Below are 27,904 nucleotides of genomic sequence, written 5' to 3'. Positions count from 1 at the left end.
CCACCCGCAACCCCCCCCAACCCACCCCCATTGTGTTTACCTGCCCCCATAGTCCTGCTTCCATCTCACCCTTCCTAGCTGGTCTTGCCTCCCGTGCCAAGCCTTCACACAGCTTGGGCTGCAAGCACCTGATAATTCGCAGCTATGGTCTTAAAGGAAGGCGAAAGCAGCATTTACTGACCTCCAAGTCATAAGTGAAGTGAAGCTCGCCAGGTGAGCACCACTTATACATAATCGTGAAGCATAATGTCCTAATTATCTGCTGGCGGGACACTTAATTTGGAGGGGGAATGTAATTCCGGTGAGTTGGCCTTTTAATGAGCATTCATGAGATGCAAATGAGTGCAAATGTGGTTCCTGACATAAATCAGCCTTTAACCCGCAATCAAAGTCGGGAGAGCAAAATTGCAAACTAATTTTCTGCCGGCGGGAAACAGGCTTTTTCAATTACACCAAATTTAGTGCCCAAGCTCACCACGATCCCTGCCGCTAATGGGAACCAGTGTCTTATATAATTATGTATGTTAATATAATAAATATCAAAATATATAAAACGCAGATTGTATACATTTTATAACATCTTATGTTGGAATGTCTATAACATTAACAGATTACTATTTGATACAAAATGATTTCTTCACACATAAAGCATTTTTATGTTGCATCCATTCTCAGCTTTTTTAAATATCATTCATGAGGATGACACATTGAAAAGTAATCTTTTGCAGTCTAAATTGTTTAATCAGCCCACATAGTATTTGTTGAATCATCTGGAGTGTATACCTCAGGCTTTGGATAAATATTCTCCATTAAAAGGATATTATCATTCCACTGGGGAGGGCTGGACAGTGATCAAGTATGCTTATAAGACTCTAAGCTGTTACCAATGGCAACACCAGTATTCAGCATAACAAATTGTTGCAATTGTCCTACTATGAATTCAGTAATGTTATTTATGGAAAGTATTAACAGTGTGGATTCCATATTGAACTTTTTAATGAACATCAGACCAATTAACACTTTTCCTGCAACAAATGCATCTGTTGAGGTTCAGACTCCTAGGGGCTGTCAATGAGCCTATTCACCACCAGAATTTATCCTAGATTTTTTGATCTGCAGGCATTGATTCCTTGCCAGGATATGGTTGTGTAGTAGTAATCACCTTCCTGTTACGTGCCCAATTGACCATTCTTCATACGTGCTTGTAGATATTGGGAGCTTTTTGGGCATCTGACTGCATTGAGGTGGGAGGATGACATTAATGCCGGATCCTGAGGGTGAATCTCCACAGAGGTGCTCATGTTCGTCTGTTATTACTTCTGAAGAAGAACTGTGGAAGCCCAGAAAAAGCAATGGCCCAGATTTTGTGGTCAGTGATGTAGTGATGGAGTTTGCCATTGACCTTGAAGAAAGTCACCCACAAACATCTGGCATCTCTGTGGCCTGAATTTCACTTCTTCTAAGACTAATTTAATTTTGGTGTCAGCTGTAGGTGATGCCATCGAGCAGGCTAAGTTGGCAATCATTGTAGAATTCTTAAGGAAAACAGCAAACCAGGAAAAGAAAAGCATAGCTTATGCTTCACTTTTTAATGTAATTTTACAGAGAGAAAAATAAACATTGGTACATGCACATGGGAGTAAGGTAGAAGCTGAAATATTGTAAACTTTAAAAAAAATTGTTTAAAAAATCTATGGAAGCTTTTTGTCATAATCCAGAAATTTGACACTTCACAAACATAAGATTAGCTTTTCAAGGCTAGAGAGGTTGTTGAATACTAATTATGACTTAGTATGTCATTAAAAACAGTTATATCTTATTCAACAAAGCATAATTTAATTTCAATTAATAATTTTGGAATTGAAAACTAGTTTCAGTCATGGTGACCATGAAACTATCATTGATTGTCATAAAGACTGATCTGGTTCATTGATGCCCTTTAGGGAAGGAAATCTGCCATCCTTACCTAGCCTGGCCTACACATGACTCCAGACCCACAGCAATGTGGTTGACTTTGAACTGCTCCCTGAAATGTTCAGTTCAAGGCAATGAGGATGGACAACAAATGTGGGCTTTACCAGCGATGCCCACATCCCATGAAAGGGAAAAACAATTTAAAAATGAAACTTCAAGTCAAATCAAATGACTCCTAAGATTTCCACCTGTGAGGACTTCGACAGCACACCCTGTGGACATGCAGGAAATCACTGACAACGATTTCTGGATTTCCACATTTAACTGCACACGTGCAGACCCCAGAAGTGCTGTTCAACATAGAAGAGCACTGATTCATCAGCTGAGGGAGGGCGGTATGTGGCCCTTGACATCAAGCCATCATTTGACCGAGTGTGGCATCAAGTAGCCCTAGCAAAACTGGAGTCAATGGGAGTCAGGGGGAAAACTCTTGGCTGATTGGAGTCATACCTAGCACATAGTCAAACTTCTCTTTATCTCATTATTTATTTAATCACTTCCTCCCTTCTACAACTAGCAATAAGCAAAGCCAAAGCCAAAAAGGATCAGAGAAAATAAGCTTGGCTGCAAGAGATGTTTTGCTTCTTTTTAATACAATTTCAATAATTTATATCCAACAGGAGAAGAACAGCATCTACAAACTATTTTCAGTCACTCTAGATTTACCTGACCTTCAGATTGACAATTTAAATTTTACGAAAATACAATGAACTTGGCAAACGGCTTGTTTAAGCGTGAAAATTAGTGAATTAATTTTATAAAATCATAATCTTGACTCCTGTAGGGTAATGCTTATATCCAACTCTGCAAAAAGCCTTGTTATTTGTGCTACTATATTAAAACTTGCAATTGACAGGGCATAATTTCATGCTTTGTCACTAAATGATTATATAACACATATGTCTGTCTGTAAGCATTGGATTCCCATTTGCACCACAATGTACTAATGTACTGCAGAATAGAACATTATAAACCTCATATTTATGCTTGCAAATCCATCCTTTCCAACTGAACGGCATTCATGTGATGTTCTACACTGAAGTGAATGAACTTTATAATAGGTACATGGGAGGATTTCTCCTATATGGGAGGAGCAAGTGACTAAGCCATAAGAACATCCATATTCATGTTGATTTACCATCAGTATTAACAGAAGATATCCAGTAGCAATATGTCATCCATCTTAACTAATATTGGGTGTGAAATATATGCTTCATGGAAATAATATCGCACACAAAATTTTAAAAGTAGTATTACATTCCACAAAGATTAAGCAGCATTTTCCCAAAATCGTCCAAAACAAGAAGAAGGGAAAATCTAAATCTACTAAAACAATCAGTAATAATGTCCAGCCTTCAGAGAGGCTATGCTAATATAATGTCCAGCCTTCAGAGAGGCTATGCGAACATAATATCCAGCTTTCACAGAGGCTATGCTAATATAATGTCCAGCCTTCAGAGAAGCAATGCTAACATAATATCCAGCTTTCACAGAGGCTATGCTAACATAATGTCCAGCCTTCAGAGTGGCTATGCTAATATAATATCCAGCCTTCACAGAGGCTATGCTAACATAATGTCCAGCCTTCACAGAGGCTATGTTAACATAATGTCCAGCCTTCACAGAGGCTATGCTAACATAATGTCCAGCCTTCAGAGTGGCTATGCTAATATAATATCCAGCCTTCAGAGAGGCTATGCTAATATAATATCCAGCCTTCAGAGAGGCTATGCTAACATAACCCAAAAGCACGAAGGATGCTAAGAAATCCAAACAAAACATTTTGGCCTGGATTTTAGCCATGATGGAGAGTCTCTCGATTGTTGTGAAAATCTAAGAAATGGCTGAAAATTCTAAGTCCCGCCACCCCCACCCAACCCTGCATTTCTCATCTTCAAAGGGGTCGGACTGGAGTCAGGCCGGGTTTTGCTTATGTGTGATTCGCGGAGGCAGCTGGCCATTTAATTCACCAAAAGTCTCCACTGTAGTGAGATTTTGGAAGAACGGGAGTGTCGAATCAGGAGTGTGCAGATTAGAACAGGTAAGAGGTCTAAACTTGGTAGATTCTGATGGATAGCTAGGGTACCCATTTGGAGAGGTAAGGTATCCCTTTGGATAGGGTCCTGGGTTATCTTTGGGAGAGGTGAGCCATGCTTTGGGAGAAGTAAGGCACCTTTTGGGATTGTCAAAGTGAACATCATTATGCACTTTTTCTGCACAAACTCATTGGAACTGTCAAGCTATAAAAGAGCTGTCCAGCTGTTCAGGAACTGTCCAGGAGCTGTCCAGCTGTCAAGTAATTGTCCAGCTGTCAAGGAACTGTCCAGCTGTCAAGGAGCTTTTTTTATTCATCCACGGGATATGGGCTTCGCTGGCTGGGCCAACATTGATTGCCCATTCCTAGTTGCCCTTAAGAAGGTGGTGGTGAGCTGCCTTCTTGAACCGCTGCAGTCCATGTGGTGTAGGTACACCCACAGTGCTGTTAGGAAGGGAGTTCCAGGATTTTGACCCAGCGAAAGTGAAGGAACAGCGATATATTTCCAAGTGAGGATGGCGAGTGACTTGGAGGGGAAGTTCCAGGTGATGGTGTTCTCATCTATCTGCTGCCCTTGTCCTTCTAGATGGTAGTGGTCATGGGTTTGGAAGGTATTGTCGAAGGAGCCTTGGTGAATTCCTGCAATGCATCTTGCTGTTACTGTGCGTTGGTGGTGGAGCGAGTGAATGTTTGTGGATGTGGTGCATATCAAGTGGGCTGCTTTGTCCTGGATGGTGTCAAGCTTCTTCAGTGTTGTAGGAGCTTCACTCATTCAGGCAAGTGGGAAGCATTCTATCACACTCCTAACTTGTGCCTTGTAGATGGTTGACAAGCTTTGGGGAGTCAGGAGGTGAGTTACTCATTGCACAACTCCTAGCCTCTGACCCGCTTTTATAGCCACAGTATTTATATGGCTAGCCCAGTTCAGTTTCTGGTCAATGGTAACCCCCAGAATGTTGATAGTGGGGGATTCAATGATAGCAATGCCAATGAATGTCAAGAGGCGATGGTCAGATTCTCTCTTCTTGGAGATGGTCATTGCCTGGCACTTGTGTGGTGCGAATGTTACTTGCCACTTGTCAGCCCAAGCCTGGATATTGTCCAGGTCTTGCTGCATTTGGGCATAGACTGCTTCAGTATCTGAGGAGTCATGAATGGTGTTGAAAATTGTGCAATCATCAGCGAACTTTCCCACTTCTGACCTTATGATGGGAGATAGGTCATTGATGAAGCAGCTGAAGGTGGTTGGGCTGAGGACACTATCCTGAGGAACTCCTGCAGTGATGCCCTGGTGATGAGATGACTGACCTCCAACAACCACAACCATCTTCCTTTGGTATGAATCCAACCAGCGGAGGGTTTTTCCCCTGATTCCCATTGACTCCAGTTTTGCTAGGGCTCCTTGATGCCACACTCAGTTAAATGCAGCCTTGATGTCAAGGCCAGTCATTCTCACCTCACCTCAGGAGTTCAGCTCTTTTGTCCGTGTTTGAACCAAGGCTGTAATGAGGTCAGGAGCTGAGTGGCCCTGGCGGACTCCAAACTGGTCGTCAGTGAGCAGGTTATTGCTAAGCAAGTGCCACTTGATAGCACTGTTGATGACCCCTTCTATTACTTTACTGATGATCGAGAGTAGACTGATGGGATGGTAACTGGCCAGGTTGGATTTGACCTGTATTTTGTGTACAGGACGTACCTGGGCAATTTTCCACATAGCCGGGTAGATGCCAGTGTTGTAGCTATACTGGAACAGCTTGGCTTGGGGCGCAGCAAGTTCTGGAGCACAAGTCTTCAGTACATGTCCACCGGTCCCTTAAGGTAGCGGGACAGGTAGATAAGGTTGTTAAGAAGGTATATGGGATACTTGCCTTTATTAGCCGAGGCATAGAATAGAAGAGCAGGGAGGTTATGCTGGAACTATATAAAATGCTGGCTAGGCCAAGGCTAGATTATTGCATGCAGTTCTGGAATCCGCATGATACATGATAGGAAGGATGTGATTGCACTGAGAGAGTGCAGAGGAAATTTACCAGGATGTTGCCTAGGCTCGAGAGTTTTAGTTATGAGGAGAGATTGGATAGACTGGGGTTATTTTCCCTGGAGCAGAGGAGATTGATGGGGGACATGATTGAGGTGTATAAAATTATGAGGGGCATAGATAGGATGGACAGGAAAGAACTTCTCCCCTTGGTGGAGGGATCAATAACCAGGGGGCATAGATTTAAGGTAAGGGGCAGGAGGTTTAGAGGGGATGTGAGGAAGAATTTTTTTCACCGAGAGGGTGGTGGGAATCTGGAACTCACAGCCTGAAAGGGTGGTAGAAGCAGAAATCCTCATAACATTTAAGAAGTATTTGGATGTGCACTTGCGATGCCATGGCATACAAGACTATGGGCCTAGTGCTGGAAAATGGGATTAGAATAGTTAGGTACTTGTTTTACCGGCGCAGACCTGATGGGCCGAAGGGCCTCTTTCTGTGCTGTAGCCCTCTATGACTCTATGACTCCATGAATTACTGGAATATTGTCAGGCCCCATAGCCTTTGCAGTATCCAGTGCTTTCAACCATTTCTTGATATTAAGCAGAGTGAATTGAATTAGCTGAAGAATGGCATCTGTGCTGCTGGGGATCTCCGGAGGAGGCTGAGATGGATCATCCACTCAGCATCTTTGGCTGAAGATTGTAGCAAATGCATCAGACTTGTCTTTTTTTTTGAAGGCAAGTTGTTGAGTTGTCTGAAGTGAAGGTCTGGAAGTTGTAAAGTTGTCTCTGTAACTGTGATGGATTCCACTGCTGGAGGTTGCTTTAACAGGTGAGCCTAGTAGGTATAATCAGAGCTTACAAGGAGGAGAGAAGTTGCCTTACTTCAGTTCTGCAGGTGTGGCACTTTTAGCTGCCTCGTTACTTTACAGCAGACCAGTAGCTGTCTTTAGATGCCTTTCTCTGTCCCTCCCTGCACTGAAGTGTCTTCAAGATGGTTCACTGTGGAACTGCAGCTTCCTGCCCTTTTCAGTTGCTTTTTGCAGCTAAACCAAGATGGCCACCATTATCATGTGAGCTGTACAAGTCTTCCATATAAGGCAAGTGTTAATTCCATTCCAGTTATCCAAAGCTTCCTTACCTCATGTAGTGATCAAAAGGATCAAGGTTGTTCACACCTTACAGTGGCGTATCAGTTAGTACCTTTGTACTTGGAGGAAAAGCCATGAAGTCAGTGAATTTCTGTTTACTCTTTTGGAACACTCATTGAATTTTAAACGTATATATCGGAGGATGTCTCCTTTTTTCCCAGCTAAAGGGGTTCCAGCCCGAACATACAAGGAGAAAGGCCGGGATTTTCTGGTCCAGCCCGGAAAATTTGGCGAACCAGCAAGATGTCCATTGATGTTGGGGGCGGTGGATTTCCGTCCCACAGTGGGTGGGACAGGAAAATCCCAACCAAAGTCAGGTGACCCTCCCAGTCTATTTTGGAAAAAGTCTTTTAACTCAGTCCAAGATTTACAAAATGTGACCTTCAAAATAGTTTTTTCTAAAAATTTGTAACAGCATAGCTGTACACCATAACAAGTTGCACTAGCATAAATACAAATACTGCAAATTATTCCCTTTGTGGCTGGTAATGATCAATTTTAATTTTGTAATATCTGTTCAATGAAGTTATTGCACTGCTGAAATGATTTTTCTTTTCGGTAGATGCCAGAGAGAGAATGAAAGATGGCTGCTGATAATTATAAAGCACTCCAGCTGCTGTGGACCAGAAAATTGTTATTGAAGTTGACAAAATGTTAGGGCTGAAACTTGTAGTGAGCAATAGTTAGTAATATCCAATGGGAATAGAGCATTGGGATAGCATATGAATGGAATAGTGAACGGATGCTTGGATGGCAAAGGGTGAACAAAGCGCCAATACTAAACTGAGTCCATCTAAAGTGCCATTTTCGCACTCAACTAGTGATAATGTTCCTTGAGTAAGCTAGAAGGTAGGATATAGAATATTAATTCAGGTTGAATTGTTTTTATTGACACAATGGCAGAGATTTCAGGCTAACTGGCCTACTGGGAAACCCATGGATATTAGGAGCAACGTTGAATTTACACCCCACCTAATATTACTCATTGACTTCAATGAAGAGTAGAATTGGGCAGGGTGGTCAAACCAACATTGTAGCCAATCCTGTCAGATTCCCAACTGGCAGATAGGTTAAAATTGCCTCCGTTGGGCAGGTTGTAAAATTAGTGTTCCACCTGATCACATGGGTTTCCCATCCGGTCGGTGTATTAGGTAAAAATCTCCCTCAAAGTCTGACAGTTAGCACCTAAAACATTTTGCCATTCCATTAACGAAGCTCCCTTAAACTAAGCTAGAATTGGATGAATGCCATTAGCTGCTAGTTTGATGGACAAAGGTAGGAAAGTCACATTACCCACTAATAAAACGCATTAATACATACATGATTATGTAGGAGTGACTCAGCTAAGATATTTCCAAAGTAATTCATTTTGTGCAGTGATGTGTGGAAACTGCTAATTATGTTTGCAGAGTTCTACATTATATTGCCCACACGTATTCTCATGTTCACTTATGTGACTCTTAAGCAAAAATCGAATGTGTAATTCAAATAAAATTTCAGATCATTACTATGTTCCATAACAGCTACATTATTGTTAATGGTATTGTTTGTTAATTATTTTGTTCAGTTACATTCTTCATTAGTCTAAAAAGATCCCAAATTATTCAAAAGTCATTAAAATCCATAGCGAAAATAACAACAATAATAGGGGAAATGTTTGCAGAAATTTTTCAATGGAAAATAAACAGTATGATGAATACATTTCTAAACATAAATTACAAACAATGCATTTTTAATATTATGAGCTGATCTGCTGTGGTGTTGCTCATGAATAGTCTAGGGCTGAAGGATAGTTCTAATTTTACCTGTTAATATGGAGCTATGTTTAATGTCGGTCTGTACTTTTAAGGCCACTGTTGAAAGATTTAATTTAGAGAAGTATTTTAAATAAGCACATTCTGGGTCAGTTAGAGGTCACTTGTTAATGGATGTTTCTGCAGAGTGACAGCTGCTGGTAAATCTCTGGATCCTGTCCTCAGGCAGAGTGCAGGATATCAAGGTAGCATCCAATGCCATGCATGGGGTGGGGGTTGGCATTCATGGGCTAAAGAGTGCCCATTGGAGGAGGCCACCAGCCTGGAAGGAAAAAACAGTAAAACTGGGAAATAAGAATACTGGTCTGAACTGTTTTTTCCTTCTGGTGGAGGGAAAACCCAGTGCTGGTAAAATGCTGGCAGCCGTAGGGAAAGGCTATTAATTGGTCACTTCAGTGGCTCAGTTGGCCTGTGGGCCGGAGAACCGTTCACCATTTGCCTGCTGCTGGCATGGTGGCTGGAAGACGATGGGCATGCCACCTCCCCCCACCACCTTTCCTTGCCATTTTACGGGCCATCTCCACCTCCCAGCCAATCCCCAGAGGGCTGGTAAAATTCAGCCAAAGTGTCAGGAAGTGACTGACTTGGTTGTTCCTTTATCACATGGTAGCTGAAGTGTGATAACCATGCGCTAGATTTAAGATTTCTATATAGATATCTCCAGACACTCTGGAATAAAGCAAAGGGCAAAAATATTTATGAGAGACTTTCTAATATTTTTCATCCATATTAAGACCATTCTATTCTGATAGGATATATCCTTACCCTCTGGTTTATTATGGTGACTAGAAGGTGGCAGGAACAGCTGACTGACACAGAATGAAAGCATGGTGGTGTATACCAACAGGATGTTGGCTTTCACCAAGATGATGCTCTGCACATGATTTCACACCAACTGCACATTATGGGATTGGAACTCTTTTTGGTTCTGCAACCATGCCCATCCATCTTTACCTGCACGCTGCCCCATCAAAGTCCTCATTGAGTTCTGTGCAGCAGAACTCATCTGCCATTTCTCCCCCTGGGGAGCTGGCTCGTGCCTTATCCTTTTCCCCGGTCTGGCTGTAGTGGATTTGTGCCCTGTGACTCACTTTGCACTGATCCCATTCTGTATTACCTCCTAAAGCATGTGCAGTGCCAGTATCTGAGCTGGTGGCAGCGAGTGTCAGATCAAGTGATGGTGCTTCTCCGTCAGACAATTCTTCTTTGTCATGTTCTTCATGATGAGGTTGCATTCACTGGCCAGCTGGCAGCTCTTGGGTATCTGAAAGTAGAAATGCAGAAGGGGAGGATTGGGATGAGGGTAGGGGGTTGTGTGGAAATCAGGCAGTTCATGGCTACACCATCTGCAGCTTTTACTTCATGCCAGGTTTTGTGATGAGGGTGAAGTGGAAGTTAAGACGGTACATAAGGCAGGAACATCCCATTATGTTGGATGCTCTCGGCGACCCTGGTTGCAATAATCTAATAATTCGCAGCATACTCTCCTCCAATGGGCTCAGGAGATGCAGGCATGTTGTCCCCTGCTGTTCTCTGCTGCTCCTTCCTGTTATGTGCCCCCCTAGTCCTACAAAAGAGAGCGAAGAGTGTCAGTGAGTTTACTGCAAACTATTTGGGTGATGTGCCTGTCATAGCCAAATAGCTGACAGTCTGTGGAAGCTGTGAGATGTGAGCGTGAGGATTACAGCAGTGATATGTGTGGGAGGGTGAGGTGAAACATTTGAATGTTAGGCATGAGTCCTGATTGTTGAGGGGTGAATGATGGAGATGTTTGCATTGAACAGCATGTGAGGTTGGTGGTGCAATGAGTAGGAGATAAATTTGCATTTATGCATTTGTATAGCACTTTTCACAGCCACCAAATGTCTCAAAGCACTTTGTAGCCCATGAAGTACTTTTTGAAGCGTAGTTACTGCTGTGACAGGGAGGATTTGTGGTGTTGTGGTAGTGTCCCTACCCTTGGGTCAGGAGCTCCAGTTTCAAGTCCTACTTCAGGATTTGATGGCCAAACTGGTTGATTAACACCGTGTTAATCCTTTCAATACACCTGATGGCAGGTGGTAAGAGCAGGAGAATTTCCTGGTCAGCCATACTGCAGAAGGCAATGGCAAACCATTGCAGTACTTTGCCAGGCATAATCATGGACCAATCCAATGGAAGTCCATGGTTGCCAACACCCCCTGAGGGCATAGTATCAGGAGGAGGAGTCACTGTTGTAATGTAGGAAACACAGCCACCAATTCAGACATACCAAACTCCCACAAGCAGCAATGTGATAATGACCAGATAATCTATTTTGTGATGTTCTTTGAGAGATAAATATCGGTCAGGATACAGGGAATAAAGTCCCTGTACTTCTTCAAAATAGTGCCATGGGATCTTTTATAGTTACAAAAGCGGCATATGTAGCCTCAATTTAACCTCTCATCCGAAACACAGCACCTCCAACTGAGCAGCACTCCCTCAGCCTTGATTGTTGTGCTCAAACTTGGGAGTGAGACTTAAACCCAGAGGTGCGTGTTTTTTCTTATTCATTTACGGGATGTGGACATCGCTGGCTAGGCCAGCATTTATTGCCCATCCATAATTGCCCTTGAGAAGGTCATGGTGAGCTGCCATCTTGAACTGCTGCAGTCCCTGTGGTGTAGGCACACCCACAGTGCTGTTAGGGAGGGAGTTCCAGGATTTTGGCCCAGTGGCAGTGAAGGTACAGCAATATATTTCCAAGTCAGGATGGTGAGTGACTTGGAAGGGAACTTCCAGGTGGTGGTGTTCCCATCTATCTGCTGCCCTTGTCCTTCTAATGGTAGTGGTCGTGGGTTTGGAAGGTGCTGTCTAAGGAACCTTGATGAGTTTCTGCAGTGCATCTTGTAGATGGTACACACTGCTGCCACTGTTCGTCAGTGGTGGAGGGAGTGAATGTTTGTGGAAGGAGTGCCAATTAAATGGGCTGCTTTGTCCTGAATGGTGTTACCAACTGAGCCATAGCTGACAGATATGAAGACCTTGGCTGCTCTTATGAGGTCATTGAACCTTTTGCGTCACTGCAGCCAGGTCCTCAGGACCTAACTCCTTGCGTTGATGTACGTGGTTACCTGTTGTCCAGCATTTTGCAGTATATGACTGGGGAGCCTCATGGTCCCCTCTGGAAACATGACATCTCTCCTCCTTTCCAACTCTTGTACTCAAGTTTCCAGCACTGCGTCCGAGAAACTGGGGGCCCCCCCTCTGACCTGTTGTTTCATTGGTACTCTTTGAGAAGCACTTCCTGAGGCAGTTACAACACTTGTCCTTTAAGGTATGCTAGCTGGCTTTAAGAAGTGCTGGCTGGTAGTAACCCATACTACCATCAGAGACACCCGGGCCCTGCTGAGCAAGCAGCCAGTCAGCATCGTACAGTGTGATCCCCGTTACCTGACAGCTGGCACGATTGAGATTTCAGCTCTTATTGTTCACCCAGTTGTTTGTAGATTCAGTTCCCATTTTATTTCTTCACTTCAGTCAGGCTGGGATGAGAAATCTTAGAAACTGTCCCATGGACAGTAGCCACTTGACACCTTAAGATGTATTGCTGTAAAAAAGACATGTCGAAGCTTTTCATCTTGAACTCATCAGGACACTTTGTAAGGATTCCAATATAAGGGGAAAACACCAATTTATGCTGTATGTGAAGAGAGTGCTGATTGGTTGGCCAGTGGGCTCTGAATCCACTTGCCTTCACAGAATCACAGAATTGTTACAGTGTAGAAGGAGGCCATTCGACCCATTGTGTCTGTACCGGCTCTCTGAGCATTTTAACTTAGTGCCAATTTCCTGCCTTTTCCCCATAACCCTGCACATTGTTTCTATTTAAATAATCATCCAATGCTTTCTTGAATGCCTCAACTGCACCTGCCTCCACCACACTTCCAGGCAGTGCGTTCCAAACCCTAACTATTCGCTGTGTGAAAAAGTTTTTTCTCACTTTGCATTTGTTTCTTTTGCAAAACACTTTAAAACTGTGCCCTCTGGTTCTTGATCCTTTTATGAGTGGGAACAATTTCTCTCTATCTACTCTCTCCAGACCCCTCATGATTTTGAATACTTCTACCAAGTCTCCTCTTTTCATTCTCCTCTCCAAGAAAAACAGTCCTGATTTCTCCAATCTTTCCTCATAACTGAAGTGTCTCATCCCTGGAATCATTCTCATACACCTCTTCTGCACTCTCTCCAATGTGGTTCATATCCTTCCTATAGTGTGGCGCTCAGAATTGTACACAATACTCCAGCTGAGGTCTAACCAGTGTCTTATATAAGTTCATTATAACCTCCCTGCTCTTGTACTCTATGCCCCATTAATGAAGCCTAGAATACTGTATACTTGAAAAACAGCTCTCTCTACCCGTCTTGCCATCTTTAATGACTTATGTACGTATACACCCAGGTCTCTCTGCTCCTGCACACCCTTTATTTTATACTGTCTCTCCATGTTCTTTATACCAAAATGTATCACCTCAAACTTCTCTGCATTGAACTTCATCTGCCACCTATCTGTCCATTCCACCAATGTGTCAATGCCCTTTTGAAGTTCTGCACTGTCCTCCTCAAGTTTACAATCCTCCCAAGTTTTGTGTCGTCTTAGAAATTGTCCCCTGCACAACAAGATCTAGATCATTTATAAATATATCAGGAAAAGCAAGGATCCCACTGCCAACCCCTGGGGAACTCCACTACAAACCTTCTTCCAGCCCGAAAACTACCCATTAACCATTACTGTCTGTTTCCTATCCCTCAGCCAGTTTTGTATCCACATTGCTACTGTCCCTTTTATTCCATGACCTATAACTTTCCTCACAAGTCTGTTGTGTGGCACTGTATCGAATACCTTTTGGAAGTCCATATACACCACATCAATGGCCTTTCCCTCATCAACCATCTCTGTTACCTCTTCAAAAAACTCCAGCAAGTTAGTTAGACATGATTTTCCTTTAACAAATCCATACTGACTCTTCTAAATCAATCCACATTTTTCCATGTGTCTATTAATTCTATCCCGAATAATTGTTTTTGGAAAGTTTCCCACCACCAAAGTTAACTGACTGGTCTGTAATTGCAGGGCAAATCTTTACAACCTTGTTTGAACAAGGGCATAATGTTTGCAATTTTCCAGTCCTCTGGCACCTTCCCCGAATCCAGGGAACACTGAAAGATTATTGCAAGTGCCTCTGCAATTTCCACTCTCACTCCCTTCAATATTCTTGGATGCATCTCATCTGGTCCCGGTGCCTTATCAACTTTAAAGTACCGACAGCTTATCTAATACCTCCTCCTTATCAATTTTAATCCCTTCTAGTGACTGAGCTTCCTCCTTACTATCCTTGGGTTAGTGGGGAAAAGATGGAGCTGAATTTTCCCAGCTCTTTGGAGACGGTTTGGGAGGTGAGAGGGCTGACAATATGGTGGGGTACGGTGTTGGAGGGGAGGGGAGCCTGATGTCTTCCCACTTCTATGGTACATTGCCAACTGTGGGAACTTCAATGCTGCAGCTGTCCACTGGGTGGCCAATTGAGGCAATTAATTGCCCAATCAAGAGTCACACGACGCCGCTGGTCTATGTCTTTTACCAGTGTCAGAAGGGGTTACTGCTGTGCGGGTAGATTGCCAGGCTGCCAGGGTTTACCAGCAGGTTCGCTGGGGGGGGGGTGGGCGTGGAGGGGGGGTGGGATTGCTCTTTGATGAGTGCTTCATGGCCCACAAAAGGGTCCCCTGAGGCAATGGTCACCCACGCACCCAAGGTACTGCTGCCAGAGCAAGTTCTCTTCCCTGGATTGCCAGGGCCTACCTGCCTGACCCCAGCTTCCCCTGAAAATGCCAGTCTTTGAGGGCTCCTCTCCTTCATGATGCAGCCTCAGCAGTGGTCATCACTGGGACCTCAACTGGATGTTGGCCCAAAAGCAGATTGTTGATTGGACGCTACCAGCAAGATATTACCCAGAGACCTGCCATATTTGGCCCTGGCGATGGTACTTGGCCCTCTCTGACAAAATTTGGCAGATGATTTGTATGCCTGTTTGCTTTCCAGATACACCTACAATTATAGGATCATAAAATGTTACAGCGTGAGGCTATTTGGCCCATTGTGCTTGTGCCAGATCTTCAATAGAGCTATTCAATTAGTCCCCGCTCCCCCCCCCCACGCCCCCCCCACCCGCCCCCCAACGTTCCATAGCCCTGTAACTTCCCTGTAAGCATTTATCCAATTCCCTTTTGAAAGTTACCACTAAATTTGCTTCCAAGTGCATTCTAGATCATAACAATTTGCTATGTGAAAATCATTTTGTTATGTTGTAAGGCTGCTCACAATGGCTGGGAGAAGAGCACATCAGAGGGGCAATGTGCCTGATGCAAGTCCGAGGGTAGGCCATCGGGCCAGGCCAAGCCGGAGAGTAGGCCATCGGGGCAGGCCAGGCCGGAGGGTAGGCCATCGGGGCAGGCCAAACCAGAGAGTAGGCCATCAGGGCAGGCCAGGCTGGAGGGTAGGCCATCAGGGCAGGCCAAGCCGGAGGGTAGGCCATCGGGGCAGGCCAGGCTGGAGGGTAGGCCATCGGGGCAGGCCAGGCTGGAGGGTAGGCCAGCGGGGCAGTGTGCCCCTCGTTTTTCCGACGAGTGCCGAGCTGCCCTCCTGGAGGAGGTGGCAGCGCGGCAGGAGGTCCTTCTTCTGAGGGACGGGAGGCGGAGGCCTCCCCACTTGATCAAATGTGCGTGGGAGGAGGTGGCCGAGAGTGTGAGCTCCCATGATGTGGTGCGGTGCTCATGGGTCCAGTGCCGCAAAAGATTCAACGATCTCCTGCGCTTGGGAAGGGTGAGTACCATGTTGCCCCAAGTCACTTAATGCAGCCGTCACCCTTTGCCCCTAACCCCCTCGGCGGCAACTCTGAGTACAGTCATAGCGTTGAATCCTTCATGGCATGTACCCCTTGCTGGGTGTGTCAGCAGATATTGCCCATGCCCAGTTCACCCTTGGAGGGTTGAACTAGGATGTGTCCTGCATCTGCAGCATGTGTGACATTGACACCCAGAGTATAGAATGGGTTTGAAAGTCAAGGGTCTGCACCTAGGCAGAGTGCTGGAACTGTGAAGCATGTCAAAGTCAGGGTGCTGACGTGCTGGGAGGGGAGCTTCCAGTTGGCGGGGCCCCAATCCATCTGCTGGTCTTTGCGCTCCATGTGCTTGTGTCTCCTTGCTTAGCCAAGGGACACCTTGTGGTGCCACATGTGAAGGAGGCAGCATTTGGGCAATGGGGGGTGGGGGGGTCAGCCCTGGCTGGTTTGGGTGAGTGTGCAGCAGCTGCAGGGTGATGAAGAACTGGAGCCCTGCAATGTCCCACTCTGGCTGGGTTGGCAGGGATGCAATGGGAATTCAGGTACAGGCTGGACTAATCAATGCTCCTCTCTCTTTTTCAGGAGAAGACTGCACACAATGCCTCTGAACGAATGTGGACTGGCGGAGGCCAGGCCCAGTTGGCCATCCTAATGGCTTATGAGCAGCTGACCATGGGTCTGGAGAGGCGCCATGCCCCCAGGTCCACCAGTGGCAGTGAGGCTGGGGTGCCAAGGGGAGGTATGTTTGGTGAGCACTCAGGTCACAGAGCCATGGCACTGCTGAATGCTCAGTGATTGAAGTTAGCAACATGGGTTGACCATTGATTATTGAAGGATGAGCGCATAATGATCCGGGGGAGCAGCATGCAAGTTGACATTGTCTGCACTGTAACTAATCAAATGTCCTTTTTCTTCCTTTCAGTATCACCGGAGCAGGGCCAGGAGGAGGAAGCAGAGGGCCCACCTCTCACCCCTGAAGCCCCAGAGCAAATCCACTCACCTGCATCACACCATCTCAGCCAGGCAGGCACCAGCGCAGATACTAGCACCTTGGTGCGAATTAGATATTTGGCTAGTGTCCTGGGGCACAGCAGTGAGGGCACTTCACACTCGCTTGAGGTACGGGCAGAGACAGAGAGTGCCCAGGACGCTGCCAGTCGGAAGACTGCTGGGGACCAGGTACTTGCTCGGTCGGTGGCTGATGATGTGCCTCTGGAGTCGTCCATGAGGCAGCAAACGCTGGAAGTGCAGCAGGGTATGCGGGAGGATCTGGCAGAGATACATGAGGCAATGCGTGGCATGGTGCCTGTGCTTGAGGAGTCCACACGGAGCGTCTAGGCTCATGGCTGAGAGCCATGCTTCCTCCATGGAGAGAGTGGTGACACTCGTGGAGAGGCTCCTTCAGGAGACCAATCAGGGCTTCCTGGGGTTGCGCTCAGACCTGCAAGCCCTCACAGTGGCGTTGACCTCAGCTGGTTTGGGAGATGATTTGGGCACCAAGTATACCAGCTTGGTGCCCATCCATCAACGGTGAGCAGGGAGGTCCAAAGCAACCTCATGTCAGTGCAGCAGCTGCCTGTCGTCTCTGCGGGCTCCTCTCAGGGTTCTCTGGATGAGGGCAGCAGCTCCTCCGCCCCTCTGCCAGTGACCGTGGCATTCAATGAGGCTGCGGCGACTGGGGAGATGCCAGCTGTGGAACTGGCTGCTCCCTCCCAGGCAGGGCTATCAAATGCTCCATGGGCCAGAGGATGTCCGCCAGAGTCATCGAGGCCAACAGGACAGCACAGTGAGCAGGCTGTCTCAGATGCCAGTGCCAGTGAGGGGACAGCACCTAGATGTAACACCCATAAGCATAAATTTAAGGCACCTTAGACACACCACGGGTTTCTCACTGGTGCTTTTATGTTGGCCCATAGTAGTTTCTGGAAGACTTGGTGTGATGTCCAACACCGTTTTTTTTTTGTTTTATGAAGTTATATTTGTTCCCTCAATAAATTTTGACATGTTGCCATGCCTCAGGGTGATTCCTTCCTTCTGCAAGTAGACGGGAAGCCATGATGTTATGAGTGAGTTGTTTGACATTGAGCTTTATTGACAAGGGCCTTAGTTAATGTTAGTATCCAGGCTGATTTAGCACTCAGGTATCGAGTGTGGAGCCTGCAGCCCTGGCGTGTGTTGAAGGTCCATCTGTGGGGGGCTAGCTAAAGGTTCTTTGTATTAAAGCCTCCCGGGTGTCCCTGCCTGCCTGGAGTATGTCCGGGTCAGCGTCTACCCCCTCAGCGTTCTCCTGTGCGTGCTCATCCTCGGACTCACTGCTGGACTCATCATGTGCATCCAGAACAACTGCATCCACGCCTTCCTCGTCCACTCCATCGACCCTTTACAGCACCAGATTCTGGAGAGTGCAGCATGCAACCACTATCAGGGACACACGATCTGGGGGGTATTGGAGTGCGGGGCTGAGCTGAGCAGTCCAGGCATCGGAAGCGCATCTTGAGAAGACCGATGGTTCTCTCCACCACAGCCCTTGTGGAGGCGTGGCTCCTATTGTACCGCTGTTCAGCCTCTGTTCTTGGATGGTGGAGAAATGTCATGAGCCACCTTCTGAGGGGATAGCCCTTGTCACCCAGCAGCCATCCATCCAGCCAGGTTGGGGCACTGAAGAGCCCCGGCACCTGGGAGTGTCTGAGTATTTAAGCGTCGTGGGAGCTGCCTGGGTACCTTCCACACACTTGTAGAATCAGCATCCTGTGATCACACACTATCTGCACGTTCATGGAGTGATTTTATCTGGTATAATATACTCTGTAATAAACGGATTTTGACCTCCACAGTGAGTAGGAATTGTCGAATTTCAGGAGATAGACCCCTCTACCTGGGTACTGATGGGATCCAGCGTACACCTCCTCGTGGCAATCTCTTCTGTAGACCGGCACCACCTCGTCTACCTGAACTTTGCTGGCCTCCTTCTTGACTTTTTTTTCTCCTTCACTGGGATTGTCTTCATCATCATCCTCATCGTCACTGGACTCACTGACGTGCACGCTCACTGTGGTATTCGGAGAATCCGTCCATTCAAAGCAGACGCCAAAGCCTATGTCATAAATGTCTGTAGCAAATTCCCGGAAGAGGTAAGACCCCTCCTCATGAGTAGGCATCCTTCCTGTTGATGAAGGCTCCGGGCTCACCTGCTGGCGCCTTGATGGCCACATGTGTGCAGTCTATTGCACCCTGGACGCGGGGGAAGCCAGCAATCACTGCAAAGCGTCTGGCTCACCCTGTCTGGCTGGCCCCGTCCCAGCGATAGTGGATGAAAGTCAGTACCTGCCTGAACAGAGCGTCTGTCACCTGCTTGACACAAGTGTGGACAGCTGATTGGGAGACTCCACAGAGATCACCCACTGATCCCTGTAAGGTACCGGAGGCATAGAAGTTGAGGGCGGCTGTGACCTTTAGAGTCTTGGCATGGGGTGTCCACCCACACAGTTTGCGGAGATCTCAGGGTCTATCATCTGACAGATGGAGGTGACTGTCTCCCTTGAGAGACGGAGCCTCCTTTGGCACTGGACCTCAGACATATTGAGGTAGCTGCTGCGCCGCCTGTATACCCTGGCAGCAGGATATTGGGGTCTCCTGCGGCCCCTTCCGCCATGGACTTTCTGTTGGCCCTGTGCCCTTTGTGCCTCTCCTCCCAAAGATGGATCCCCTGGAGGCTGAATGTGGACCCCTGGCCTCCTCCTCCTTCTGGCCCTCCCTTCCTCCTCAGAGGAAGTGCCTCCAGTGGAGAGCACAACTCCCATTCCCAGGCTAAGGGAAGGCTTCCTGAAAGCTGCAGGCCCCAAAAATGATCTTTACTGTAGAGTCCTGACCAAGGCTTTTACTCCTGTCCAAGCAGCTGGTTGAATTTTGAAGTATTCCTGCTCACACAGGCAAGTATAAGTAACTTTCACACTTAAATACCTGAAAGATCACATTCGCGACCCCACTCACCCCTCATATCCCATCCGTGGATGAGGTTTATACAAATGTCTCCTACACACCTGCCCATTGCACCTGTGTGACGCCCAGAAGATCGCACGGGCTGCGAAAAATCGAATTCAATTGCTGCCTCAAGGGCCTTAACTAGCCTGTTAATTGATCGCGGGCGTGCATCCGAACTTATAGTGTGCCCACCTTCCAAAATATCGCGATGGTGCACGGTGACGCTGGGACGCACGCCCGACATCGCCACGCATCATTTTACACATCAGTGTGAGGGGCCCGCCCCAGCGCGCCAACAGGGAAATTCTGCCCATAATAATGGTTGCTTCGGTGAGGTATGGGATATACTATATGCCAGCAAGATGTCAAATTCCTTCAGGAAAGTGTTACAATCCCCTTGCAGACCAATAACTTTGAAATAAAGTATTTGAATTCCAACTTAAAGGAATCGCACTGCAATATTTTAAGTTTTAAGATTTTTACTGTAACAAACAAACTAAAATCAACAATGACTAAACATCACTTAGTAGGCAACTAAAACTCTAAACTACAGGAAGATAATTCCCTTATCAGCGGCTTAACACGAATGATACCCCGACTCTGACAACCTACACTAGAACATGCTCTCTGCAGAATTGCAGTCTTTACATAAAACAGTCCAAAGTCCTCCCAGCTTCCAATGGCTTTACTTCTCTCTGTTTTGCTGAGTCATAACATCCAGTAACCATTGAAAACCATTTTCTTTGGTGTCCTGAGAATTCCCAATCCAATTTCTAACAGTAAGGCCCACTCCAGAGATTGCTTCTCCCTGCCACACCAAGACAAATCTTCAAGGGGCCTTAAATTTCCATGAGATCCCTCTCTTTGACCAGAGAATGTCTTCTCACCTGCATTCTATCTGGAAGCCAATAGAGAAAAACAGCCTTTTCCCTCTCTCTCTCTGTTCAAAGTCTCTGAGACAGTAAGGGGTGGATTTTTGCGGAGTCGGGCTGACTGCAGAGGCCTTTAAAAATGGAAGGTGGGACTCGAATGCAGAAGTCCTGCCCCCATTTCTATTAGATCTGATTTTTGCTGACTGGGGAAGGGGGTGGGGTATGAATCACAGGCGGGAAACCTGAACTCAGCAGGATAATTTGAAATTAGCACTGAGTTCAAACAGACCCCATTTATATTGTTCCAATTCCAAATATTAAAAATGGGACACAACTTGAAGCATCTGAGGTAGAAAGTGTTATTGGTTTTCTGATGTACAAGAAATGTCATTGTTAAGATGCAATATAGTGAATATGCTAGGCATGGCAATGATGCTTCAGAAAATATAAACTGTAATAAAACAGAGATGCATCAAGACCATTATTGACTACATCTATTGAAGATTATCAATAAGCCCTACTAAAATTTAGTATGGCATCATAGCATGCTCTCCCACTTTGTTACCACATATTCTACGGCTCTTTCAAGAGGCAAGATTTACCTCACCAGTGTATGCTCTATTGATTCTGTTGTGTCTACTTCAAGCATTAGGAAACAGAAGATGTACCGACTAACGGGAGAAAATATTCAGTTCCCTCATTCAATGGTTTAATATGTTTCAGGCTCAAGATATTGCATTCCAGCTACTCATACAGAATGATAAAACACATTATAAGTCAGGCTATGAAGACTGGAATTTAAAGCTATCAATGAATGAATGAGGCTGTTGCAGCAGGCAAGAGATCTATTACATACCTGGAGCTTAATCACCAGAAAATTGACGGAATCTTTTGTTGTTTTTAACTATAAGTGTTCTAGGTGATGTAGATTCTCAGCCAATTTCTTGGAAGAATAAAAACACAACACTAACCTGCCCACTAGTTGGGTCCAGCTCATCATCGATAGGCATTCTCATTCAGAGAGGTCACAAGGGTTGTTGGTTTGAGAAAGGGATATATTGCTATGGAACAGTGGTGCAGTAGTTCTACAGGTTGGTAGCCATGGTATGATATGGGGCATTACCAGGAAAGAATCTAGCCCCTGCAATGTTTGATCCAAGACTGCTTAATATTGACAGAAGATTAAAATAGTGAAATTGTGTGTTCTAATTCCAAAACCAAGTCGTCACTTTGATCAAAAACTGAAAAAAATGAAAAGACCTTTTCAGCATTAGAAGCTGGTATAAATTTTGTGAGTAAAAACTGGCAATAAATCAATTGAACCAAGCTTCAGAAGAAAATGCAATCTTTGATGATTCCAAGCTCATTGGCTCAGAATTGATGGGAGAGAAAAGCGTAAATACGGCTGTTTTAAAACTTTATTTAGCTGCTTAGCTCTGCTTAACATCGTCCCTTCCCAGCTGTTGTTCCTAGCGCTAGCTCTATTAGTTAGAACCCTTAAAATTCAAATACGGATCACATACGTTTTTGGTCTGATCGTTGTATTAAGATCCTTTTAAAGTCCCAGGTAGTAAACTGTTATGGCTCTGGGACCTGTTGCTACATTTTAATATATCATCCATGAGTGACAGATCAGCATTTTTATTGCTTTAAGTGTTAGAATTGCTCTGAACCTCCTACCTTACTGGAGCCATGTCCAATTGCTCTGTGCAGTTCTGATAATGTCTAGAGTTTTTATGCTACCATATGTTCTAGAAATAAAATCTTATTGTTTGGCATAAGGTGAACATTGGGGTTTGATACTCCAAACAGTCAATCAATGATCGTTTTCTCCTTTACAGGTTGACCGGACTGAAGTCATAAAGAGTAACTTGCATCCAGTCTTCTCTAAAATTTTCAATGTGGATTATTACTTTGAGGAGGTTCAGAAGCTTCGATTTGAAGTATATGACATTCATGGCCACTGCAGTATCGGTACTCGTGATGATGACTTTCTGGGTGGGGTGGAGTGCACCCTGGGGCAGGTAAATACTAAAAGGAGAGAATTTCTATCACAATTCTAATTCTTACAAGGCTGCATTGATATTTTAATGCTTTCCTTTACCCGCCACATTAAATTAGCAGTTGCAGTGAGGAGACAATGGATTGGTCAAAGGTGTAAATATTACTGGTGACTACAGTGTTTTAAAGATGCAAAGTTTAATATGAATGTATTTAATAAATAAAATAGCTCTGAGATCCTGATAATATTTATTTATTATAGTCTGCTGCCAAAGCAAATATAAGGCACACATGCTGCTTGCACTCAGCTACTGATGAAAAAGGCACAGGTCACACCTGCACTTATGCCTTGCATGCCTTAACACTATATGGACTGAGATCTGCATTTCTGCTTTGTTAATCTACAATTTTGAATTGAGAGGTTACAAATAGCTAATAATGAAAACAAGGTTAATAATTTTATCCAGAAATTATTACCTAAAAATGTCAAAGGTTTAATTTTCTTTGGTAGTGCACCACTTAACACATTTGTGTAAAATTCCTTTGTGCGTGTTTTTAAACATACTGACCTAATTCTAGTTAAAATTAGCACAGCAAAAAAAAAAGGAAGCGCAACAGATTTCAAAACTTGAATATCGCTGAAAAAAGAGACATGTCGAAGCTTTTCATCTTGCACTCATCAGGACACTTCATATATTGTATGGCCAGAATTTTCCCATTGGCGATTTGGGGGCGGGACCCACTTGCCGACGGGAAAATGATGTGGAATGACGTTGGGAGGAACCCCCAATGTCATCCCGGTCCCTTTAAATTTTTAGGAAGGCGGGCAGACAGCGAAATCAGCTTTCCGCCCGCCGACCTGTCAATGGCCAATTAAGGCCATTGACAGACTAATTAAGATCATTAAAGACCTGCCCATCCAACCTTAAGGCTGGTGGGCAGGCCAGGAGCCCCAGTGGACATGAAACCTCATCCACTGGCGGGATGAGGTTTCATGTCTGTTTTTAAAAAGTTTAATAAAGTTTATGTCATTTTTATTAACATGTCCCATCTCGTGTGACATTGTCACATGAGGGGGACATGTTAATAATATTTTTATTTTTCTATTTTTTAACTTTTGTGCACTGTCACTAATCTCCCTGAGACAGCACTTTGACAGCTGGGGGATTCCCCCCCACCGCCACCGCACCGCACAGGAAGCGCATAGTTTCGGCAGCGGGGGTCAGCTGTCTGCCCTCCACCGAGCCGGTGGGGCCTACACGTCCACCAAGGGCAAAATTCTGCCCTATGTGTAGAGAGTGCTGATTGGTTAAATTGTATAAATTGTTGTTTTCCCCCTTATATTGGTGTTCTTGTGGGAGTCCTAATGAGCACAAGCTGAAAAGCTCAGATTTCAAAACTTCACTTAAATTTACAGTCCATGTTCCAAGATTATTAAAAGCATCTCAATATCCTTAAGGGTCTCTGTAATAACACTTTACCTACATCAGAGTCTCTAATGTAAAGTTCAGCATGAAATCAAGTATCCACAAAATCCCTACTAGCCCTTGCTTATTAATGGACTGGCAAAGAGCATTATTTACAAAGACCTTAGAAGCTAGATACAGCTGCATCTGCTTGCTGATTTGAACTTCAAATTGAGATGAAGGAATATAAAAAAGACATTTTTCAACAACTATTGCCTGAGCCAGATTGGCTCCAGCTGTCAGTAGCAAATTAAAGTGGTCACCAGCTGCCCAACCATCAAAATTTCATACAGAGCTATTTTAAAAAGAGTCTTTTATGAAATGAAATAAGATTTCTGGTAAGTCACATCTGCACCTTCCTTCTGTGACGATACATAATGCATTCTTTTAAATATGAAAGAGTAGGAATTAAAGGCATATATATTTCTATCTCAATAATATTGTTTGAACCATGTGTCTTCCAATCATTTTACTGCAGTTATGTAGTTTTGGTGAAAGTTTAGCTAAGGGTGTCATTTAATTTATGCTTGAGAGAAACTGACTCAGTTTGTATGTCTGTTTATATATTGTCTGATTTTACTCTTTCGAGTTATCAACAGTCACAGATTGCAACTCTTTTGAGTACAATCACAGTTCTTGGTTTCCGGGAGTGAGACTTGAACCCACAAACCTCTGATTCAAAGGCGAGGGTGCTATGAACTGAGCCACAGCTGACACCTCTTGTCTGATTTTACTTCGCACTGAAGTCAGTGTGAAGTCAATTGTGTGGCATGTAAAACAAGTACCTGAACTAATTGATCATTCCTGTCAGGTGGTTTAGATGAACATTATCTCCTATAGATTGGCTGGATGGAAATTGAATAATTTAGTAAATTTAAGACCCTCCAGTTCACCATAGATCTGAGTGGCATCAGTTTGTCATGAGTTGCGAGGTCATTCTATGCAGATACAATTCTTCATTTGATGCAAAGTTTTCCCTCTGTTCCATTAAGCAATTCATGTAAGTGTTGTTGATTGAGGTGAATGTGATTAATAAAGTACTCCTGATTGTAAGTGTGATTGACCTTACCCTAAATTAGATAAATGCTACAATGGTTAGCAAATCAAAGAAGTACAGGAATGTTTCTGAATTTTGGAATGATAGTTATGAGGCCTGAAATTATTTGGGGACATCACCAGGGTCTTTCCATGAGGATTGTGTCCGATGACGCTCTCACTGGTTTATGTAAGGTCTTGGGGTGGGTACCTAAATAGGGTAGGTCCAGTGATGCCGCGAGGACCACATTGTGTGTATCCACCAACCTAATTAGACCAGAAAGTTGACATCTGCTGCTTTGTAGGGAATGTCCAATCCCCCATCTGCATGCCGCCCTCCCCACCCCCACACCAAATGGGTTATTTTGTAGCTGGCTTGCCTCTGGGTGTCCAGACCACTTCCCTGGCCTGGACCCCTCTGCTGGCTTATTTGTGCCTTTTAAGAAGCAGAGGCATCTCACCTATCTAGGTGTAACTTTGAGCAATCAATAATATTTGTTACCCTGGCCTGCTGGGTTGCATAATTGCATCCAGGTCAGAAGTTTAGAGTTTCAAACCCACTCTAGGACACTAGCATATAATCTAACCAGACCCTCCACTGCAAGACTGAAATTCCTTTCTGGTTGTGGATGATAAAGGGCCATGAAACTTTGAAAAAAAGAAGCAGTGGGTTAGACCATAAGACATAGGAGCAGAAATTAGGCTATTTGACCCATCGAGTCTGCTCTGCCATTCAGTCATAGCTGATAAGTTTCTCAACCCCATTCTCCCGCCTTCTCCCCGTAACCTTTGATCCCCTTACCAGTCAAGAACCTATCTATCTCGGTCTTAAATACACTCAATGACCTGGCCTCCACATCCTTCTGTGGCAATGAATTCCATAGATTCACCACTCTCTGGCTAAAGAAGTTTCTCCTGATCTCTGTTCTAAAAGGTCTTCCCTTTACTCTGAGGCTGTGCCCTCGGGTCCTAGTCTCTCCTACTAATGGAAACATCTTCCCCACGTCCACTCTATCCAGGCCTTTCAGTATTCTGTAAGTTTCAATCAGATCCCCCCTCATCCTTCTAAACTCCATCGAGTATAGACCCAGAGTCCTCAAATGTTCCTCATATGTTAAGCCTTTCATTCCTGGGATCATTTTCGTGAACCTCCTCTGGACACTCTCCGGGCCAGCACGTCCTTCCTGAGATACAGGGCCCAAAATTGCTCACAATATTCTAAATGTGGTCTGACCAGAGCCTTATAAAGCCTCAGCAGCACATCCCTGCTTTTATATTCTAGTCCTCTTGAAATAAATGCCATTTGCCTTCCTAACTACCAACTCAACCTGCAAGTTAACCTTAAGAGAATCCTGGACTAGGACTCCCAAGTCCCTTTGCACTCCAGATTCCTGAATTCTCTCCCCATTTAGAAAATAGTCTATGCCTCTATTCTTCCTACCAAAGTGCATAACCTCACACTTCCCCACGTTGTGTTCCATCTGCCATTTCTTTGCCCATTCTCCTAACCTGTCTAAATCCTTCTGCAGCCTCCCCGCCTCCTCAATACTACCTGTCCCTCCACCTATCTTTCTGCAGTATCCTCACCAGGATCCCCCAAAGAAAGCTAACAGGTCATTCATTTCACTGCTGTTTGTGGGTTCTGGCTGCTAATTTTGCAAAGATAACAATCTCTCCACTTTAAAATAATTCATTGTGTAATGTGCTTTGAAATTAAATGTTTCTGAGCAACATGGTCAGGTGTTATTGAAATGTGAATATTTCTTCCTACATCTGGAAAGGATGGAAGTTGATTTCTTGAGTTTTTTTACCTGACTTTATGTAAAGTGGACAAAATTGGCACAATTAAACAGTTCCAAAATATTGTGTAGTTGTTAGCTATTTTTAGGAAATTTTATTGGCAGGATTAATCAATAATGCAGTGGCCTGCAAAGAAAAATTCAGCTCTATCTTCTAAGGTTCACTAAAAAAAAAATCACAGTGGAGTTGCTGTTTAGACCAACAGTGATTCCAGGAACAAAACTTACCCTTTCTACGAATCTGCAGCTAAAAGTATCTACATTAACATTCACAAATCTTGAAAGAGAATTTCTTCTCATTTTTCATCAGAACTACAATTACTTGAGGTTTCTGAAACAATTACTTACAGGGAGCTCTTGCTCTCAGGTCTTGTTTCCAGAGTTTGGTAATATTCCTGACAGCTAAATCCTGGAAACAGCTGTTCTGTTATTAGTTGCCTATTGTATATGGAGGTTACCAATTTCCAATGTAGCTTTATGATGTCAGACAGGTTTGCAAGCTTGGAGGGGGAGGTGTAGGCAGATGTAATCTGTGAAGAACTTTATTATAGTTTCCAGCACCTTATCTGGTTTGATTACTCATTATCTGAAAGTCTCGGTGGAATTTTCCATGCCTGCTGGTGTCGGGCATGTTCAGTGGTGTGAGCGGACAATATGACGAAAAGGCCAAAAACTGGTTTCATGATGTCGTGAAACCAGTTTGCGCTCGTCCGTTCAGCCCATCAATGGCAGGCCGCGTTTCCTGCCATTGAATGTCAGGGACCTCATTGTAATATATCTGCATACCATTACAAGGCTAGCCCGCCGGACTCATCCCCCACACTGGATCGTCCGCACACCATGCTGAGGTGTTTCACGACAGCATATAATAAGCGTGCAATTGGTAGGCTGCATTTTGAGGGGAACTCAGAGGTCAGTGCACAGTAACATTGTGGA

General features: G+C 44.7%; 1 protein-coding gene across 1 annotated transcript in view; it reads left to right on the top strand.

Moving 5' to 3' along the window:
• The window catches only part of cpne7 (copine VII), a 190,995-nt gene that overhangs the window by 34,465 nt on the left and 128,626 nt on the right, over nt 1–27,904 (top strand). Inside the window, exon 2 of the mRNA XM_078544786.1 lies at nt 22,509–22,691. Coding sequence (XP_078400912.1) covers nt 22,509–22,691 — 183 coding nt within the window. The remainder of the gene's footprint in view (nt 1–22,508; nt 22,692–27,904) is intronic.

The sequence above is a fragment of the Cetorhinus maximus genome, chromosome 6 (genome assembly GCF_964194155.1).
Source record: "Cetorhinus maximus chromosome 6, sCetMax3.hap1.1, whole genome shotgun sequence".
NCBI lineage: Eukaryota > Metazoa > Chordata > Chondrichthyes > Lamniformes > Cetorhinidae > Cetorhinus > Cetorhinus maximus.
The sequence above is the reverse complement of the archived record's forward strand: the minus strand, read 5'-3'. Positions and strand labels throughout refer to the sequence as shown.